At 38.4% G+C, this 21,418-nt stretch overlaps 1 protein-coding gene across 2 annotated transcripts; it reads right to left on the bottom strand.

Annotated features, from left to right (window-relative positions):
* Positions 1-52: 52 nt before the first annotated feature.
* On the bottom strand, positions 53-20,767 carry tollip (toll interacting protein). 2 transcript variants are annotated; one of them, XM_052029643.1, is made up of 7 exons: positions 20,600-20,767; positions 18,704-18,853; positions 13,051-13,233; positions 11,433-11,585; positions 7,402-7,492; positions 2,060-2,080; positions 53-655 (listed from the first exon to the last, which is right to left on the bottom strand). In XM_052029643.1, exons 1-7 carry the CDS (start codon positions 20,633-20,635, stop codon positions 441-443), a joined length of 849 nt encoding a protein of 282 aa, XP_051885603.1. In that variant the 5' UTR covers positions 20,636-20,767; the 3' UTR covers positions 53-440. The 2 variants fall into 2 exon arrangements, with proteins under 2 accessions (XP_051885603.1, XP_051885604.1); XM_052029644.1 differs by lacking the exon at positions 2,060-2,080.
* Between the last annotated feature and the right edge of the window lie 651 nt (positions 20,768-21,418).

The raw sequence follows: 21,418 nt of genomic DNA, 5'->3' as shown, positions 1-21,418 counted from the left end.
TGAATTTGTGATATAAGCAACTAACACACTATGACCATTTAACTCAGTAATATTTCCAACTAATATACATTTTTAATAAACTCTTGAATAACAATAGTCTGTTAAAGCTTTTGACAGCTGAACAATGTGCACAATTCTGCAGAATACATGACAGACCCACTGGAAAAAACATGAGCATCAAGTTAAACAAAGCTCAGCAGGGAACCTTTTGGTAAGCGATATCCACAAGGTGATTTCACCAGCCTCTAATCTTAAGCATGTGCACTAAGATTATGGAATGCTTTTTATGTTTAATACAGTTACAAACTTTGTACAATGTGCTGATTACTGGACACGTGCATTCTTAAAACAGATAAATCTGCAGAGAGAAAGCTCAAAGTCTTTGATGCAGAAATACTTCGGTTATGATGAGGCCTTGGCAACATTGACTGACCACATTCCTATGATTCTTCATTCATCTGAAGCAAGGAATTAATTGCTGCATCCTTGTTGCCTGCCTGTGCTTCCAACACTGAGCGGATCACTTCTCTGTCCATGTTAGGGAACATATCCTGGATCGATTTGAGATCTTCCTCATTGTACAGACTTTGTGGAGCAGAAACCTGTGTTGGTGCTCCAACAGGGATCATTCCTTGTGTATAAACAGTTGGCACACCTAGTAAATTTAAGAATATTTAATATAGCAACATGCCAAAAATCTGAAGTAAACATTAGGTACAGCAGTGATATGGAAATGGCTCAGCATGCAATACACAAGCCTTAGCAAGTGACATTTTGCATATAGGTAACTTACCAAATATGAAATACTGAGGAGAAAGAATCCTTTCGGAATGTCACATTGAATTAGATTTACTGTATGTACACACTATAGTAAAACAAGCATTGGCACTTTGTGTTCCAAACTAAACCATGATTTGTGGCATTTATTTGCTTATACTGGACATTAAAATTCCAGTCTCCATATTATGGAAACTGAAATAATCAGTATTCATTTTAAACAAATGCAATTAATTAGTATTTTAAAAATCAAGGTATTTCAAGGAAGCTACATTAATACCCTAACAGTAGCCATACCCAGTTATTACCCAAGGGTTTCTTAAATAATGCTTTGTCATAAAGATAAAAAACTTTCCTGATGGATTTTGAAAAATCAGTCATATGTACCCATCCCCCCCCCCCCATGTTTTAATTAAAAAAGCTCTGTTCTGACTTGTTGTACAAAGCCCTGCTGTAAGCTGGTGCTCCTGCAGTAAAATGGTGATCATATCGTGGCTAGGCTTGGTGTGGAGTAAACCAGTAAGGTCTTTGATTAGCTGTGTCCAGTCCACATGGTGGTTTGCCATCGAGATGAAATCTTCAGGCTGAGTTGCTGTAAAGCTAAACGGGGGGGGGGGGGGGGGGGGGGGGGGAGGGAGTGGTGGTTCTTACTCTTGGGAATGCATCATGAGTGCAAAATGAACTTCTGATGAACAGTTTTTGGTCAAAACCACACATTATGGAGCCTGCAATATTTACAGGTGACTCATTATTGCTATAACAAAGTAAATGCATTACCACAAAGTTAATTAATGCAGGCTGATTGTTTAATACAGTCATTCTGATGAGTCACAAAGTACCTACACTTATCCAATGGAATAATTTTGTGGACAAGAGTTTTTCACCAAAATGTTACTTGAACTTCAAATTGTTTGTCATGCCAGTATATATTTCACAAAACTAGTTATTTAACAGATATAGTCTGAAAGTAATACTTCTGCAAATCAATATTAAATTTACATAAGATTTCAAAACAAAGGGAAGTTTTGGTGCTAATTTTACTTGACAGAGTAAAGTGGGCACCTACTATGCTGGCAAAACATCTGTAATTCGTTTAGGTGTGTAGATTTAGTTTGCAAAGCACAAAAATATTACCAATACTAGATTAGTTAGATATTAAGCCATCTTTCATTTACTGATACATTGCAAACCTTATGCAACAGCCACTTTAAAGTAAAAGCAAATGCATATTGAGGGTGTTCATGCAAACATTTTACCATGAGAAAAATCTCTCAAAACTTACCCAATGCAAAATACTCAAGTCCTGAAGTAGGAAATAAGGAAATTTAAAGTAGCAAAACACCAAGGAGCACATTAATAACTTGTCAGAAAAAAAATTAATTAGTAAGTAGCCAAACAGATAAATGAATATACTCTAAGCCACAACAACCATTAACCCATGCACTATAGATTCTAATAATTTGATTCCTACACAGATCAAAACGTAGGTACAGTGAACAAGAAAGGATTGCCAGCAGTAAGTGGATGATAATAGTAGGTTGTACAACAGTAATCTGCTCAATTTCTACACACAAGTGGATCAGAAATATCAACTTTAGTCATGAACATATTGGTGTAATTATGCAAATATTAAATGTCCCTCTCTCGCCCAGGTTAAATAACCTGTTGTAAGCATGTTATATAATACAAAAGCTCAGCAAAATCTTTGAATAAATCTACTCCAATAATGTGATGGGCACAGGTTGATGACAGAACCAAATCTTTAACCAATAAGAATATTTAAATTGATCCATTACGTGCTATTACTGTTACTGAGGAACTTTTATCATCTAAAAGCTAAAGGGTTGAATTTTTTTTTATTATACATGTTAGACCTGTTTAGTCCCAAAATGGGCACTGCACACAATGCAGGCACCTAGCAGGCCATTGGACAGCCTGATAGTGGACATCAGGCCTCCTCAAAACAACAAGCAACCACCTACTTCAAAGACCAGTCCCTCACCCACCCCCCCCCCCCCGCCTTAAATGCACATCACTCTATGTAAAGCCATCTGATTTTCAGCATTATATGATGGAACACAGATAAAACCATGATTTTATCAATCTTGTCAGTTAATGATGGCAGGTTCCTTTAAATAGTTGAAAAACCATGTATTCCAGTCAACATTTGGCCCTAAGCTAGTATCATCACAAACTGATTAGTCTGGCTGCTCTCTTCTGGATCATGCTGTGGCTGGCACATTTCTCTGTAACAGTAGTGATAATTATACTTCAAGTCCTGCACTGCCTGTAAAGCATTGAGGTTGTTCAGCATTTATGAATACAAGCATTTTTCCCCCCCTGTGCATTTGACACCATTTAATAGCTCTCACCTTATGCTTAACATTCATAGGAAAAGGATGCCAGTTTATGCTCTTTTACCGTCTCCCAGCCCATCCACCATCAAGGCTGTCACCAATACTACTTCCCATTATCCAGCAAGCATAGCAGAGTTCAATACCCAAATGACTTCTTAAAGAACGAGTTGCTTTTTAATCACAACCCAATAGTTTACATTCTTTGAGAACAATTTTCATATTCAAGTAATCATGGCAATATTTAAACACAGCTTTCAGGGAGCATTAGTCCAAGATGCGTTTAACAAAACAATCTGAATAGTTCTGAACTTAGCACCAAATTTAAAAGGAACATATCATATAAGCCATATATTATGGTGGATTGGATATGGCCTTAAATAGACCATAAACAATTGAATGTCAGGTGAATAACGCACAGTGCAGTCATCAGTGACTTTCACTGGAGACCACATAACTGTTTGTGCAATTTTCAGTGCTAATTTACAGAGAGTTTTTGGGATGGATTTTCTTTTAAAACTTGGCTCCAGAAAGCTAAACCACATCTTTTCTTGAAAAAGACAAGCATTGTCTAATTCCTTTTTACAAAATGGCAGGGTGGGAGTATGGCAGGTGAGTAAAGTGCACTAAATTAGGCAGAAACACACAGATGACATAAGACTTCAAAGTGAATGATAGTAGGAACAATAAACACTAACACAAGTAAATAGCATTACAACATCTACACAAGTGACTATGCCAAGCAAACATAGTAAGGACACAGGAACGGTGGCCCTGAGTTCTTGTGGCAAGAATGTTGCAACAAACAAAAATGTTGGGCTAATTAGGCTGACACACCACACCTGAAAGCTGCCAAATAATAACTATGAAATCAGCTATTTCTCCTCGCTGACTACTCAAGATGCAGGTGGCTAGCTATTCAAATTGCAGAACATTCTTTAAAAGTTAACAGTTTAAACAGATTACTTCCAGCACAACTGGTTAGATTTTAATGCAATCATTCTCTCTCACAGCAGTAACTGGTCATGACAATTTCACATATAACTGCACTTTCAACCATTTTTTGCATTATGAGAGTTCTTTTAGAACATAGAACAGTACAGTACAGACCCTTCAGCCCACAATGTTGTGCCAACATTTTCCCCTGCTCTAAGATCTACCTAACCCTTCCCTCCCACATAGCCCCCATTTTTCTATCACTCATGTGTCCAAGAGTCTCTTAAATGTCCCTAATATATCTGCCCCCACAACCTCTGCAGGCAGTGCGGTCCACACACACATCACTGTGTAAACAAAAAACTTACCCCTGACATCACCCTTATACCTTCCTCCAATCACCGTAAAATTATGTCCTCATGGTAGCCATTGTCGCACTGGGAAAAAGTCTCTGACTGTCCACTTGATCTATACCTCTTACCATCTTGTACACCTCTATCAAGTCACCTCTCATCCTCCTCCTCTCTAAAGAGAAAAGCCCTAGCTCGCTCAACCTATCCTCAAGACATGCACTCCAATCCAGGCAACATCCTGGTAAATCTCCTCTGCACCCTCCCTAAAGTTTCCACATCCTTCCTATAATGAGGCAACCAGAACTGAACATAATACTCCGAGCATGGTCTGACCAGAGTTCTATAGAGCTGCAACATCACCTCACAGCTCTTGAACTCAATACCCCAAATAATGAAGGCCAACACTCAATATGCCTTCTTAACAACCCTATCGACCTACGTGGCAACCTTGAGAGATCTATGGATATGGACCCCAAGATCCCTCTGTTCCTCCACACTGCTAAGAGTCTTGCCATTAACCTTGCATTCTGCCTTCAAATTCAATCTCCCGAAGTGCATCACTTCACACTTATCTCGGTTGAACTACATCTGCCACTTCTCAGCCCAGCTCTGCATTCTATCAATATCCTGTTGTAATCTACAGCAACATTCCACACTATCCACAACACCACCAACCTTTCTATCATCAGTAAACTTACCAACCCACCCTTCCACATCCTCATCCAAGTCATTTATATAGGGGGGAAAAAAAAATCACAAAGAGCAGGGGTCCAAGAACAGATCTCTGCAGAACAGAGAGCTTTTCCATGCAAGCATGCATGTCTTGATCACAAAGTTACTGTTTTTATATTAAATTTCACTGATCTGATATTTTAAAGGAAGAATGCCAGTTCCATCCTCAACTGGATATTGCATGTCTTGCATCTGATTTCACTTTCAGTGCAATGACCTATTAATTTTTTTTAAATCACAGCCTTATGAGTTCTGGTTTGTGGGATTGGGTCAAGACAATTGCTTTAAAAGAATACTACACACTTCTAATGAGAGGAGCAAAGCTCATCAGCCACTATTTTCCTGCTATGTGGTGACTAAGTGAGCTTGGCAGAATTCTGTACAGAGCTCTAATAATCAAAGTTACCCTAGGTTCATGTTTCTTTATAGCCACCCAATGTTTTATTTTGTGTATAGTCTTAGCAACTGAAAAATATTACATTTTAAATGAAAGTTCTCAAAAATTTAAAGAAAGGTGACGATGACAAAAGAAAATGTTAATTACATTGGAAATCAAATTCAACAGAAGATCCTGGAATATCTAAATGGGAGCCTCTAACAAATTTCAGACTAAACAAATGACTGATTTTAGAAATTGTAAAGGTTCACTGCTAAGTTTTTGGTGGGAAGAGATACAAAGCTAGTTTTGCTATAGGACTACAGTTTCAGCCTCAACTGACAAGGTTGCTGGATACAGCATTACAGATATTCTACTGTTCATTCTGCACATTTGACAGACTCTCTGGAGTTAAAAAGCTTTCAGTCAGATGAAGGGCAAACTTATTTAAAAATACACTAAACAGAATTAGGGATGAGAGAGATGATACAAAGTCAAAAATAATTAAACAAAAAAAAACACCAACATCCAATGAGAGAAGAAAAAAAATAAAATGGCATATGAGTTTAAGTTCAAGATGCCCTCCCATTGACCCCCAATCTTCTGAATACAGAATGAGGATCCTCACCCTATCATCATCATCACCCTATGACATTTCTTCCATGCTCTAATGAGCAGTGGAGCCCTTTTTGACCATAGAGCAAGAAAATTAAATGAAGTCAAATTTCTACAACAATCAGGAAGGAACTTTGGTTGATTTTCTCCACTTGCCAAACCCACATGGGTTGCAGGAAACTGTCATATTACAGCTGCCTCCTCAACTGAGAAATACATTAATAAAATTAAGGAAATTAATCTGAGAACTACATAGCTGATGAACATTCAAGATCAAGAGCAGAGCAGGCAAAAAGAGCAAGTTGAGAGGAAGAAACGAAAATATACACTATTTTGTATTTTAATCAATAAATCTTGTTAAATAAACAGCTTGCATGAACATGAGAGCAGCAAAGGGCCAATTGGTCCCTGCAGCCTGCTCTCCAATTCAATAAGATCATGACTAATCTGAACTTTGGTCTCAACTCCACTTTGTTTGATCCCTAAAAAACTTGATTCCCCATAATCCAAAGGTCTCTCTCCATCTCAGTATCCAAAGTCCTCTGGAAATAGAATTCCAAGATGTTCATGACAGTGCAGGTAATGTGCTGCAATATATGGGGATTTACCAGCCACACATCTCCACTACAATCTTGTTCTAAGTCCAAGGAGCCGACGTTGTGAGCCATCAGCAAAGGGGAGGGAGGGGATCTGGGGAGAGTAACCCAGATGCTTTGATCCACTAGACAAGTCACATCCCTCAGATTGTGATATAGGGTTTGTTAGTTGACAGAGACTGGAAGATGTAACTGCAATTAAAGCAGATGAGGGCATTCCAGGTACAGGGCTAGAGCAGCTCTTTTTCCCCATTATGCAGCAAGCACATGGTTCATCTACTTTTAGAGAGGAGGGCAACGTCTGCAAAATAGATTATCACAAAACTCTGGTCCAGGAAGGAGGCCAAGTTGCGGTGGGCAGTCTAGTGAAAAGGAACAGTGTACTGCTAGGTATCTGCATAATTGGGGAGTGATATTATTCTCTGCATCTGCAATCCAGAGGGGTTGTTACTTGCAACTGGAGAAGAATATACAGGAGTGGAAGAGGGAAGGATCTAGTTATCATGATTAACGTAGGAAATAATAATATAGGAGGATCTAGAAACAAGGCTCAAGATCCAAATTTAAGCACAGAAGTAATTTCAGATGTTTATTTGAATATTTGAATTTGGTGGATACAAACAGGTTAGAATGTTAAAAGAAATTGAAATGTTTAATCATACCTGTAATTGGCACATATCCTAATCCCTGTTGATAGACAGTAGGCATCAGCACTACTGGCTGTGGCTGCACAAACATATTTGGTGGCAGAGTCTATTGGAAGAACAAAAACAAAAGCATTACAGGAGCGCAGTATTTTCCTTTCAAAACTAAAATGAAGGTGCAAGATTAAAAAAACATGATCTCAAGTTATCCCCCACAATCTTTGTTTCAACTGCAACAGTATAATACTTAGTACAATAGAGTAAAAAAAATTATCTAAATGGAAGTGAACGAAACAAACCAACATCTTAAAGCAAATTCTGCACTGGACTTCATCCAAGCATTTGGAAAACATGTTGTTGGATAAACATTATAATTTGGAGTTACCTAGTACAAATTATGAAGAAAATACCTCAGGTAGTCTACTACAACGTGGCAAAAACAAAATACAGATGCATGACTCTGAATATCCCAGCTCATTCACTGCAAAAATCCTCATCACATCTGTGTCATGCTAAACTTAATTATTCTGCAGCACTCCCGTCTGGTCTGGATTCTATCTTCCAAGTTAAGTCATCCAAAACTCTACTGCCCATGCCCCATCTCTTACCAAATTTCATTTTGTCCCATTCAATAGCTATTCATGCTTGCTGAACTACACTAAATGTCTAAAATTGTCACTCTCACTTTTAAAACCTTATGTAGCCACCCTCTCACCCCAGCTCCAATCAGCCCCAACCATAAAATCCCAAAGGAACTGCACTCATCCAAATTTAACTCCACTATTAGCAGTGGTGTTCTAAATTGACAAGGCCCAAAAATATAGAATTCCCTCCCTAAACTCTTAATTCTTTCTCATCCCTAAACCATACCATTCTGCCCATCCACACATTGAATTACATTTAATCATGCTCTTATGAAGCTCCTAAGTTTCACAACAGGGATACTGTACATAAACAAATTGCTGTTGTCAAGATTAAAATTCGAAATTTGTGCAAGGTTACAGAGAAAATAATCCTTTGCATCACTGTGTATCTGCATTTAACAAAACATCCAAATCCACAGACAGACACACACACAGCAGGATGAAAGGCTTCAACAGTTTCTAGACTAACGCAGCTTGATTTTAAGCCAGAACAAAATAATTTTTCTTAACAGAAAAAGGGATCGTCAGAACCTATACATCAGCAACGTTTTCTCTACATACCACCATGCACCTTTAAAGCGGACAATTTTCTAGACTGATTTATCAGTGACAGCACCCAAACTTTGCTTGGCAGTCTTTTTCTATAATCAAACAAAGGAAAAATAGACCATTTGACCATCAAGTCTGCTGTTATTTTATTGGTCAGAACAGCTTTACTTTTCAATTTCATCCTTGCCTCATCTTCCTATCCTTCAGTAAACATCTAACTGCTTTTTAAAAGTCTCCATATATTTAGTATAAATGGCCTTCTGCATTCAGGCAACCATTTTGCATGAAAAATTTGGTTGCTACATTTATTTAAATTTACCATATGAGCAATTAATTCCTCAGCTACCCTTCTAACTTCAAGTATCTGATGTCAAGTATCCCCTAGGCTATCTCCAGAAGTAGTAACACTATTTTTCTGCAGTCTAAAATCAAGGTGCACCTCTGTGAGTCACCTGCAAGCTTCCTGAACAGCTAGTAGGGTTTAAGAATTTCTTAAGATGGGAGACCATAATGAAATACAATGCTCCACAAGGTACAAACAATATTCTGTAACAACATCATTGAAGGGCTTTGACAAGGACTATGCCTGTTCTTAACTTTAAACCTTATGGGAAGGCATTTGCCCTAAACTCTCATTATTTCACTTTTGAATGATTCCCATGTGTTAGATATAGATTTACCTGCAAGTAGTTGCTCCCAGTCCACTTTTACCAGGTCCTGTCTTATAGAACATAGAACAGTACAGCACAATACAGGCCCTTCGGCCCACAATGTTGTGCCAACCTTTAAACCTCGCCTAAGACTATCTAACCCCTTCCTCCCACATATCCCCCTATTTTAAGTTTCTCCAAATGCCCACCCAGTAATCTCTTGAATTTGACCAATGTACCTGCCTCCACCACCGCCCCAGGCAGCGCATTCCATGCCCCATTCCATACCTTCTGGGTAAAAAACCTTCCTCTGATATTTCCCTTGAACTTCCCACCCATTACTTTAAAGCCATGCCTCTTGTAGTGAGCATTGGTGCCCTGGGAAAGAGGCAAATGATACTAAAATTGACTTTTCCCCTATTCAGGATCATAAGTTCCAGACCATCATTATTGCTTTCCACAACCATCTTGAAACTTACAATTATGGTCACTATTTCCAAAATACTCTCCAACCAACATGCTCAGCTTTATTCCCTAAGATTTATAATTACATCCCTTTAAGCCTTTCACACCAAGGCAATTCCAGTTAATACTGGGGAAGTTAAAATCCTCTCCTTATATAACCCTGTTGTTGCACGTCTCTGCAATTTCCCCCTCCCTCCCCTACTGACTGAGGAGGCCTGTAGTATACCCTTAGCAAAGTGATCACCCACTTTATGTCAAAGTTCTACCCATATGGCCTCATCTGAAGAGCCTTCGAGGATATCTTCCGTCACTAGTGTAGTAATGGACTCCTTAATCAATATTGCAATACTACCTTCTCTTTCACGTCACCCATCAGCCTGAAATGGCTGACAGGTGATGTGGAAGAGAAGATAATATTGCAATATTCTAAACCCTGGAATGTTGAGTTACCAGTCTTGCCCTTCTTTCAACCAATTCTGTGATGACAGTATCACATTTCCACTTGCTGACCAACACTCCTAATTCATCCGCCCTACCTAGTCAGCTAGTTTGTATTACCTCTCCTCGTTCTTCTTACCAATATGTATCATCTCACATTTTTCTGCATCAAATTTTCTTCAACCACCCATTCCACCACCTTATGTACACTCTTTTGAAATATATTACTATTTTGGTCGTGTACTATCTGCAAGTTTAAAAACAGGTCTCAAGTTCAGTTCATCAATATCTTAAGGTACTAAAATAATTGTGGTGCTAATTTTGACCCCTGGAAACACTTTAGTACAGTTCCATTCAGTCTGAAAAGCAATTGTTTGCTACTAACCTTTTTCCTGTCATTTAACTCCTGCCTTTATATTCCATAGGTTTCAATCTGGATGACAAGCCTATTATGCAGCACTTTTTATGGCTTTTTAAAAAAAGAGTCCACATGCACACATCAATCACACAACTAGCACTGAACCCCTTTCATATCATCAAAAAAAAACATTAAACACAATTTGTCTTAAATACATGTTCTTTCCTTATCAACCCTCATCTGTCCAAGTAACTCCCAATTGTTTCTCAAGTTTTCTCACCACCAAGGTTAAATTGTGGTTGTTTGATTTTCCTTGAACCCATTGTTGAGAGGTGTAACATTTGCAAACCTCCAAGTCCCCAGGCATTGCACTCTTAAATACAGATCTTTGGAAGATTAAGACCAATACCTCAAATATTGTTAGCATAACCTTTGGAAAATTCCTTAAATTACAATATATATTTATGCAACAAAAAGAAAATTTAGCAAGCTTGTTTCCAACTTTTATTTTAATGTAACTAATTTTGAGTCTAGTTTTAGCTTAATAATTGATGCCTTCAAATATCAGCTGCAATCTCTGTCCCTGTAACCTTCAGTTTTAATTTTACATTTCACAACCAAACTGTTTGACAGCTCTTGAAATACATCATTCCATTAGAAATAGAAGGAGTAGGTCATTCAGCCCATTTGTGCCTTTTCTAGCATTTGATAAGATCATGGTTGATTTTTTTTAAACTCAGTGCCAATTTCCTACACTCCATATAACCCTTGATATCCAAAATGTATCAATCGCTGTTTTGAATACCTAGTGTCCAAGTCTCTGAAGCCCTCTCTATCGTGTAGAGAATGTTAATGACTCACCACCTTCTCGATGAAGAAGTTTCTTCTGAACAAAACCTTATCAACATGTTTAAAGTAAAAGTGAAAAGTTTGTGTTTCACTTACTGAATAAGACATGACAAGGTTGATCATTCCCTCTTTGTCATCACCTTGTCTCCCACTAAGGCTGTACCATTCATCCACCACTTTCCCTTCTTTTAGTGATTCCGGGATAGTTATGTGAGTCCAAGCAATTCTATCATCCATGGAGAAAGCTCGCTGTAAGTATAAAACATATGTTTCAATAAAATATATACAGATGCAACTAAAGGCAAGCTTGAATGCTTGTCTATTACAAAAGATTTTAAAAAGGAAAATTAGTACTGTAAGCAAGCAAGACAAAATTAACATTTAGCCTCATTCTAAGATCTGTTGCAAATGGATGGAATTTTTAAATATTATGCAAAGTTCTTCAGCTCAGATTTGTCATCCCATTTTAGGCAATTTTGCATACACACTGTCCAGGGATCACTATTGATGTATTTACAAAGTCACTCTGGCATCAGAGTCATACAGCATGGAAACAGGCCCTTCGGCCAACTCAACCATGCTGACCAAGTTGTCTTCAGGAGCTAGTTCCATTTGCCTGCATTTGGCCCATATCCCTCTAAACCCTTCCTATCCACATACCTGTCTAGAACTGTTCCTTCAGATTGGAAAATTTAATGGGTCACTGTTACTTAAGAAGGGTGAGAAAGGAAAACCTGGAAATTATAGATCAGTTAGCTTAATAACGGGAATTGAGGAAGTTATTAAGAATAGAGTGACAAAACACTTTGAAAGTCTCCATCCGATCGACAGAAACTAGCATTAATGTGTGTAAAAAAAAAAATCACCTTCAACTAACCTGAGAAGGGGGTGTGTCAAGATATGAGTTAAAGTGCTTCACAAAAGACTGCTAACTTAAATGTAATTGAAGGGAAAACTATTTAGGAAATTAATTGACCAGCTGGAGACGCAAGTAGGAATGATGGGGAAATACTGAAATTGCCAGGGTATGACTAGTGGATCTGTGTTGTGGCTGTATTATTCACCATATTAATCAGATGACACACATTTGGAATAGACAGCCATCTATCCATATTGGGTAATGACACAACTAAATGGCATTGTAGCACAGTCAATAGAATCATTAAATTGTGATGAGTTTTTACAAAGATTAAGCAAATAGACAAGCAAAACAATGGCGATGGACTTCAATGTGAGATCACACAATCATACAGAACCATAACAAGCCCCAGCCCAGTCCACACCAACCATCCAATTTTAAATTAATCTCAACTTATCTACTTGCATTACCATTAACCCCCATCTCCACCCCCCACCACTATCAGATTCTACCACTCAGCTACATAATAGGGGCAACTTACAGTAGCCAATTAACCTACCAACCTGCACAACTTTAAAATAGGTAAGGAAACAGGAGCACCCAGAGGAAACCCACACAGTCAGAGGTAGAATGTGAAAACTCTATGTAGATAGCACCAAAGATCAGAATTGAAACCAGGTTACCGGAGCCATCAGGCAGCACAAATTTAAATAAATGCACAATAATTAAGCAAGCCTAAAAACTTGTAGACATTTTTCAATCAAAATTTGGATTCTTAGCAGAGTTTGCTCTGCTGAAAAGCAAAATGGATAACATGAAAATGTTATGCATTAAAAACCTTGTTCAGAAACTTACCTCATCAAATATCTCCAGGTAAAATGAATCAACCCCAGGAGGCACAGTACACTGTATAACTTTGTTCCATCTTGGGTTTTTTGCCCCATTGTGCGCTGTGGGTGTCTCATATACAGCATATCCAAGACGTATTCTGCAATATGGATCCATGCGTGTCATTCCATAGTTTTTTGCCAGTTTTGCCTATGGAATTTACATGTACAATTAGATAAATAAAATACAATGTAAACTTTATCAGATACTATCTGTACAAATCCCAGTCTTGCTGAGGCTGTGACAGGCTAAGACTTTACTTTGTGCAAGTCATTGCTGATATAGGTCCTAATCAGGGTTTGCATCACAAAGCATATGAATTCACAATGAAGGGGCATATCATTCCTGACTAGATGTAGATACCTTTCCTATTAAAGTATGAAGACCAATATCACAAAATAGTGAGGCCAATGTCCTTGGCATGGTTCTTTGGATATTTGCTTCAAATGAATGCGAAGATTGGGTAATGCATTTCATTCTATTAGTGAATGTCACACACTCTCTTTGCTGGAGAGAGTAAAGTAAAAAAAAACAATAAAAAGAGGAAATAATTATATTTTTCTACATAATATTTAAATGTTTCAAACCCAAACACAACAGTCAGCAGTCTGTGACTCCCTGCAGTATCATCATCATCAGCATAATAGATATCCAAATGTCAGTTTTTCTGAATCACTGAGCAGGAGCAGGAAACCTGTAAAAATATTTTCTGTTATCAAAAGAAATAGCCTTTTTTTGGTAAGGGATGGGGTGGTAGAGGGCACAACCAAAGTGGGGTAGTTTTGGCCTACTTTCAACCAGAAAAATAAACACGGTTACTTCCTAACCTTCTACTTAAATATGTGTTTTAAATCCAGTAACTACACAATGCTATTTCTGAAGATCAATGGGGGGGGGGGGTAGGGAACCATTTTTTTCCCCCCACACCTAGACTTTTTGATTTTAAGCTTTCAATTAATGTAGGATCATTTTAAATGTGAGAATTCAACACAGGAGGGTAACTGTCACTTATCACTCAAGTATCTACTCATTAACAAATGCTGAGAATGCCTCTCTACTGCTCCAGTCTTCTCCTTTACCCCTATACTACAACAAAAACACTGCACCCTTTGGCATCTTTAAGCTAACAATCGGGATGGTTACTTAAAGGAAAAATCTAATCATCTAATTGGATCTTCACTAAGAACCTGAATTTGAAAGGGATGGCAGCATATGATTATATTATTATACCATTTTTTAAAAATAATCCAGACACTTGGATCAATGACCAGCAAACATGTTCAAATACCACTATACCAGCTTGAGTTCAAATTCAGTTAATTAAATCATCTGGAATAAAAAAAATAATCCGGTGATTATGAAACTTTCAAGATGCTCTTACAGATCTTTTGATTCATTAATATCCTTCAAGGAAGGAAATCTGCTCCCCTTGACGTAGAGTGGCCTATGTAGATCAAAGATTCACAGCAACACGAAGAACACTCAACTACCCCCTGAAATGGTCCAAACTATCAGTTTGTATAAAATTTCTATTACAAAATTGGATTGACCATCCCGTATTGACCTGGACAGAACAAAGGAACATTCCCTAAACAACCTTACATTTTTTTCTTGTACCTAAAAATGGGAAAGCAGTACTTCAAACCAGTTAAGCAGCAGCCTAACATTATACTTTCAAAATCATCTCTCCTAGTCTATATACCAAACTCCTCTATCAGTTTACTGGGTACATCCTCTCCCACCAGAAGACAAGGTGAAGACTAACTAGACTGAATGACACCAGTGACAGTGCTGCTGGCAGGGAAAGAATAGTGACTCAACCAGCACCCCCAATATTTTTGCTTTGGTTTTTGGAGGTCAATCATTCTAGCTCTGTGACACTGCTGTAGAGGTAGCTCAAGGTATCGTTTGGAATTCAGTTGCTTCATCTTAAAGATCAAAAGTGGGATGTCAACTGATTTTTAGACAATGTCTAAATTCATTAGCAATTCCCCAGATATTGACTGCACATGCAAGATCTGGATATAGTAAAATCATGGTGTGAAAATCACAAGTTATAATCATGCCATACAAGTGCCAGGCCATGACCATCTCTGAGATAGAGTTTAAGCACCTGCCCCCAACATTACCGTCACCATATCTCCCACTATAAACAGCCCACAGGTGGGGAGGATCATCTTTGTCCAGAAAGGTAACTAGACCAAACACAAAATCTGTCCCATCAAAGTAGGTTGGAGGCTAGATATTCTGTGGTGTTATTCACCTCTGACTTTCAAAGTCTTTTCACCATCTACAAAGCACAAATCTAAAGTGTGATAGAATACTTTCCACTTGTCACGACGAATGCAGCTCCAATGACATAAGAAAAATGATACCACGCAGGACAAACTAATCCACTTGATTGACACCCTTCCACAATACATTTACCATCACAACTACTGGCAAAATGTACCCCCTACAAGATGCAATATAGCAACTCTGCAATTCTTCTGTAAATCTCCCAAATCTGCAGCTTCAATTATCAATTTACGTACCATCTTGACTTGGAAAACATCATTCCTCCAAAGCTAGGTCATAACTCTGGAATTGCGTACAAGATAACTGTGGGTGGATCACAACCACAAAAAGAACATTTCAAAGCTCACCACCAACTTTAAGGAATGGAATATAAATGTTTGAATGGAATACAAATGCTAGCTGTGCCAGTGATGCTGACATTTTCCCACATCCCATTTACAGTATATATTTGCTTTTTAGTTGTATGTGGAGCCTTTCTCATGTTATTTATTGCAAACTAACATTCAAAAGTAAACGCATAAAATTGCAATACATGTCAAAATGACTAAGTCAAGAAAGGACATCAAAGTGACAATACAACCAGATCTTTAGAGTTCTTCAGGAAAAGTTTCCATGTGTTGTGGGTAAATCAGAGACACATGGCAAGGAAACAAGCCTTTCAGCTCACCAAGTCTATGCCAATCATCAATCACTTATTTACATTAAAACAATAAGATTAGTGCTGTATTAAAGTGCCCATTTCTAGCCAAATAATTCCTCAAACATTAAGATTTTTGTGAGGGAGAACTATGCTAAAATGCTAAGTTTTCTGCCAAATGCCAAAATCTTCAAATTATAATTTTTGCAAATGATGAGAGGTACTTCAGATTTCACATGCTTTCCATGCTAATGAGTTAAAGCATAAAAAAAGTGATATTATTATAGTTATTTTCTTTATTTTAAACAGCTTCAGATAACTATCACCATCTTTAAGAACTAGCAAGCCAAGAGGTTTCCAAATGCAATTAACTGAATATTTTTTTCCCCCCTTTAAGAATATCTGAATACCAATTTTAGCCATTCCAGGCAAAAGAAATCTGCTCAGGGATACAGTTGGGAATTTAACATGCTGGAGTTCTGCAGTTTTGTCTTGCCAGAAATACCACAATCATTAAAGCTTCTGAACTATCAATCTCTTCATAACATTAGTGATTATACATATGGTATGTATATTAATTTGAAACTTTATAAAAAGATTGATGAAAGAAAGAAAGCTTCTGAACTGTGATCACCTTGGGAGTTACCTTAATCTCAAGGACACCTTAACATCTTCATTATCTTAGAATGGCAGTCAGATGGGCCTTTAGAATCCTTTAGCCGTTTACACTTCAAACAATGCCAATGCCTTTTGCCATTTGATGTGCCATGCACTGAAATTCCTTCTGAACCCCCATACCTATTAAGTTGCTCTTTGAAAGTCAACTCTTTGACCAGGCTTTTGGGTTTTGCTGATATGCCCACCTCTGGCTTTTATGCATTCTCAAAAATAAATGTTATTCATGAACACACACTGGAAAATGTTCTTTATGGACTGAAGCAGAGTATAATTATTTCTCTTTGTTTAGCCATATAACAATTGATTTTTGCCTGAAATACCAAAAATACAATGATTAAAATATTTTTATACAGCCTAATTGGTTCATGTTATATAAAGATTTAGTCATGAGCCATGACATAGTTTAATCCCAGCAGTTTAAAAACCAACTGTTTTCAGGTTTAACCTTAACCGTTAAGGCTTCTCTTACAATTAAATTGATTTAAAACCTTCAGTCAGTTCCTGATTTACAAAGACACCATATTAAATTATGTAAACCACATAAAAACCAATTAACATTTGTAATTAAAAGGAACTAAATGTGACAGCCAACTGTCGAAGATACCTGGCAACAAGTGCATTAGTAATTTTATCTTAATTTGTTTGAAGGTCTGTGCAACTTTTCAAACTAACAAGACACTCCAGGAAAGTACTATTTTATACACAAATCATTTCTGACATTATAATACAATTAGATTTTGCAAGTTGTAAGAAACTAGCTTAATATGCCAATGCAAAAATAAATATCTTTAAAATACATTTTTTGCACGACTAGGCAAGTAACAACAAAATTGGTGTTGAAGTTGTGTGTTGAGCCTTGATATGCAATTGACAACCTCCAGATCAAGTAGATGGATTGCTTCAGTCCCAATAAAATATACTAATTTACATCAAGAATGTGTGGTATGCTTGGCTTATTGATCGCCAGACTGCATTCGGTCTGAGGTGCAAGTCCATGATGCCTCATTTGTTCAATAAATAGGCATTTCCTCCCTTAACTATAAAAAATACATTTCAATACAACCCAATACTTACACTGCAGATGTTTGCAACATAATTTACAGTACTGGAGAGCATGTCGTAAATATTTTCAACTAATGCAAGCTTATAAGAAATTTAATAATCAACAGTCTTGACGGGTCATCAAGAATCCAAAAAGTAAGCATTTGTTCAAAAAGCTATATAAAGTGTTATGCTGTTCACATATCTCCAAATTCCATGTTAAACATTTGGCAACTTGTTCAATGATTTCTGTGCAGGTCAGGAATGTGCTGGATACCAAAAAGCTAGCAGTGGAACTGACTGGTCATTGAACAGTGTTCAAATATAATAACAACCAAATATTATTACTCCAGCTGCAGGATCACCAAATCACATGAGATGAAAATAATTGATTGAATGCTGTATTAGTGCTTAACAGTGCAATTCCTTGTTGCAAGGCGAGTCCTGAACTGACAGGTCTCAGGGTTGAGGAAAAATAGGAAGCAATAAAGGTAAAAAATTCAATTTAACAGAATGAGTGTTATTTTGATAATTTCTCCACACATTGAGACTAAAACTGAATTTCTTGCTCCTTAAGGATAAACAGAGACCACAATTTTAATTTCACTCATTGTAGTACACCTTTCTAAATCTGCTTACTTAAATTCATGGGGGAAAGCTGGCAGGATTGTAGCTTCAGACATTAACATTAATCTAAGAAATGATTTGTGATATACTGTGGTAGGCTACTATCCAGTTCATAGTCCAAAAGAAATCCAATTGACCTAATTTGAGTTGCAAGTTCAGTTACACCTACAATATAAACTGTTTTCTTACTAAATTACTGCAACAGCTTACAGTTGATAAGGACAGTACATGGATAGGCAGAGCAACAATTTACACAATTAACTTTACAGTGGGGAAAGAGAAAAAAATGTGTCCATTCCTGATAACAAAGCAACATTTTGACGCTTATAAATCCTCTACCTGTACCACTGTGATGCTTAGTCTGCCCATAGTAGCTGTATCTGTTCCAAACTGCAATTGTTGAGCTGCCTGTGCATCAAGTTGTACTTGCTGCTGCTGCTGAGTTGGTACAATGCGAAGGAAGTCTTGTGGCAATTCTCCAATGAACACCTTAAATAAAAGAGCAACATTTATATAATTTAGTTGCTTTCAACATACTCCATATTCAACCAACAGTAAAACATAATAAAACTGAATTTCAATCTGGACTCCAGCTTCCTATTTCTCATCTCACTATATTCCTTTAATTTGCAAAACAACATCAAATCTGCTTTAAATATACAAAATGAGTGAAAATCTACACTCCTGAGGTTAAGAATTGAAAAGATTAACAACCTTTCTGAGTAAAAAAAAGGTCTTATGATTTCTAAATGACTGACAGCAAACATTGAGTTTGTGATTCCTAGATCTAGAAATTAGAATTCAAAATTTTACAAGGGCATGATTGTCCCTCCTGGCTTTTTGACTGGCCCACGTATAATAATTTCAATTGCTTGGCAAAGGGGCCAATCGGGAATACAAAAGCAAAGACCAAGTCTACTGTTACCACTGACGACTGCGCAAAATCAACAAGACTATTGAACCATTCCTCCTTTTAAAATCACTCAAAAAAGCTGCATAATTTCCCATTTACAGGGCTGTTAGTCAAAACGTAAACTGTCACCTCCAATATAAATGTATCATTTCAGAACAAACTCAGAAAAATCCTTTAGATATGCTGGAAATAAGAACTGAAATGCCCGATATTCTTTCTGTATTCTTGGTATCAATGGACTATAGCTTTTTAAAAAAATCAATTACAATTAAGCCAATAACAGAGTGGGAATGGAAATGTTCACTGTTTTTTCCATCAAAATAAATGATTACATTATGGGTAGGTAGAACCGCATTTATTCTCCCGCAGGACCGATTCAAGTTGCCAGTCCTCCATGATTGGAATGGAAGTTACAGGAATTAAAAATCAGCTTGGACGTTCATGGAAAGAAACAAAACAGATAAGTTGAAAAAATGTAGTTATTTATTATAGAGACACAGGATACTGCAGATGCTGGGATCTGGAGTAACAAACAATCTGCTGCAGGAACTCAGCGGGTCGAGCAGCATCTAAGGGGGTGGGGTAGGGGAAGGAATTCCCAACCCGTTAAGTTCCTCCAGCAGATTGTTTGTTTGCTGCAGTTAGATTTGTTTACGCAATTTTATTCCAGAGTTTAAAAGATGGAGAAGGGAAAAATGTCTGACTACATCTCACAATCTTTAATTAAGAATCTGATCACTTTCCCCTGAACATCGAGTGATGGCACAACACGGAGGATGAAAACATCGGGAATCAGCAGACGGGTTAGTTGGTGGAGGTGTCATGTGATGAAACCCTGAGGAACATTTAACTGGAGCTGACAACAAAATAAAACCAGAATTAATTCTGCAACACATGATTGCGAAAGGAGGAGAATTGTGTGGCCTACGTGAATTACAAGCTATGGCTACAAATACTGGAATCGAGGGGTCGTCTCGTTAAAACACAACCGGCCACATAAACCCTTCCCCGGAGCCTGCCCAATGACCGAACACTCGGCGGTGTTGAAGACATTCTGAAAACACACTGGAAGAAACGACACTGCATTTCACACAATGAACTGCAGGACAGCTGTTGAAAATAAAACACGAAGAAACCGACGACCAGCCGCCGTCCCACCGGCTCTGGCGCTGCCGCAGTGGAAGTGGGAGCCCGACCGGTCGGCGGGCTGCCAGGCCGCGGGTGGGGATCTCCCGACGGGTTGTGGGGGGGGGCGGGGGTGGGGCGGACAGGACAGGGCCGCGGCGGTCGGTAGGGTGAGTGACAGCCAGGAGACATCTTACCGGCCCTCTCTGGGTTGCGATGGTAGTGGCCGCCATGTCGGGAAGTCTGTGCGGCTCCTGCCGACTCGAGTTTGCACGTTTGTCCAGCCCGGAGTCCGCTCAGCCGCAGGGTACAGAGCACCGTCTGCCCGCGGCCCTCTCACCAGCGGTGCGCCACGCCCCGCCGACGTCATCGAGCCACGCCCCTGATGACGTCAGCGCCGCCCGCCCGCTGCCCGGCGCTGTGGAGGCCGGGCCCGGGGATCTCGCATTCAGTCCGGGCGGACGCACAAGCAGAGCGCTTCACCGAACCAAAATCTAAACCTGGTGCGTTTGAGTCTGTATTACCAGGTGGTAAAATGCAGAAGTCTGGTGGGAGAAATTGGGTTTCGCGAATGTTTTTTCGCGCAGGGCGAGGGCGTGCTGCGCTGTGGCAGATGCTGTATTTCGGCTGAGATGCTGAACGGAGATCTGTCTGCACTTCCATATCCCTTAGCTCTGCTTCATGGGTTTTTTTTATTCCTTGTGTTGTGGCCAATATTTATCCTCAAGCTACAGCACGATAAGAGATCACGTGGTCATTATAACATCTCTTTAAGTTCAAACCCCCCCCCCCCCCCCCGTAACGAACGGGTTCCTTTTTTTTACAGACGTCTGTAAGTTCATTTTGTCCATAAATTAGAAAATACGCAAAAAAATCACTCGATATGATAACCATACCTCCACAGTATTGAAATGAGTGGCATCAAAAGCACATAAGACTGATAAAAAAGAACAATTACTAAAAGTGGAGAGAGAGAGAGAGAGAAGAAACTACTTATGCCATTCATAGAAACGAAA

The sequence above is a fragment of the Pristis pectinata genome, chromosome 14, assembly GCF_009764475.1.
Source record: "Pristis pectinata isolate sPriPec2 chromosome 14, sPriPec2.1.pri, whole genome shotgun sequence".
NCBI lineage: Eukaryota > Metazoa > Chordata > Chondrichthyes > Rhinopristiformes > Pristidae > Pristis > Pristis pectinata.
This window is presented reverse-complemented; position numbering and strand designations above follow the sequence as displayed.

What these genes read in the sequence shown, in the direction of transcription:
- tollip (XM_052029643.1), bottom strand. Translation starts at nt 20,635, where the DNA reads ATGGCGGCCACTACCATCGCAACCCAGAGAGGGCCG. An exon ending in ACCTTGTCATGTCTTATTCA is followed by an intron (nt 7,493 to 11,432) that starts GTAAGTGAAACA and finishes TTCTTCCAATAG; the next exon opens with ACTCTGCCACCAAATATGTT. An exon ending in AGGATATGTGCCAATTACAG is followed by an intron (nt 2,081 to 7,401) that starts GTATGATTAAAC and finishes TTCCTACTTCAG; the next exon opens with GACTTGAGTATTTTGCATTG.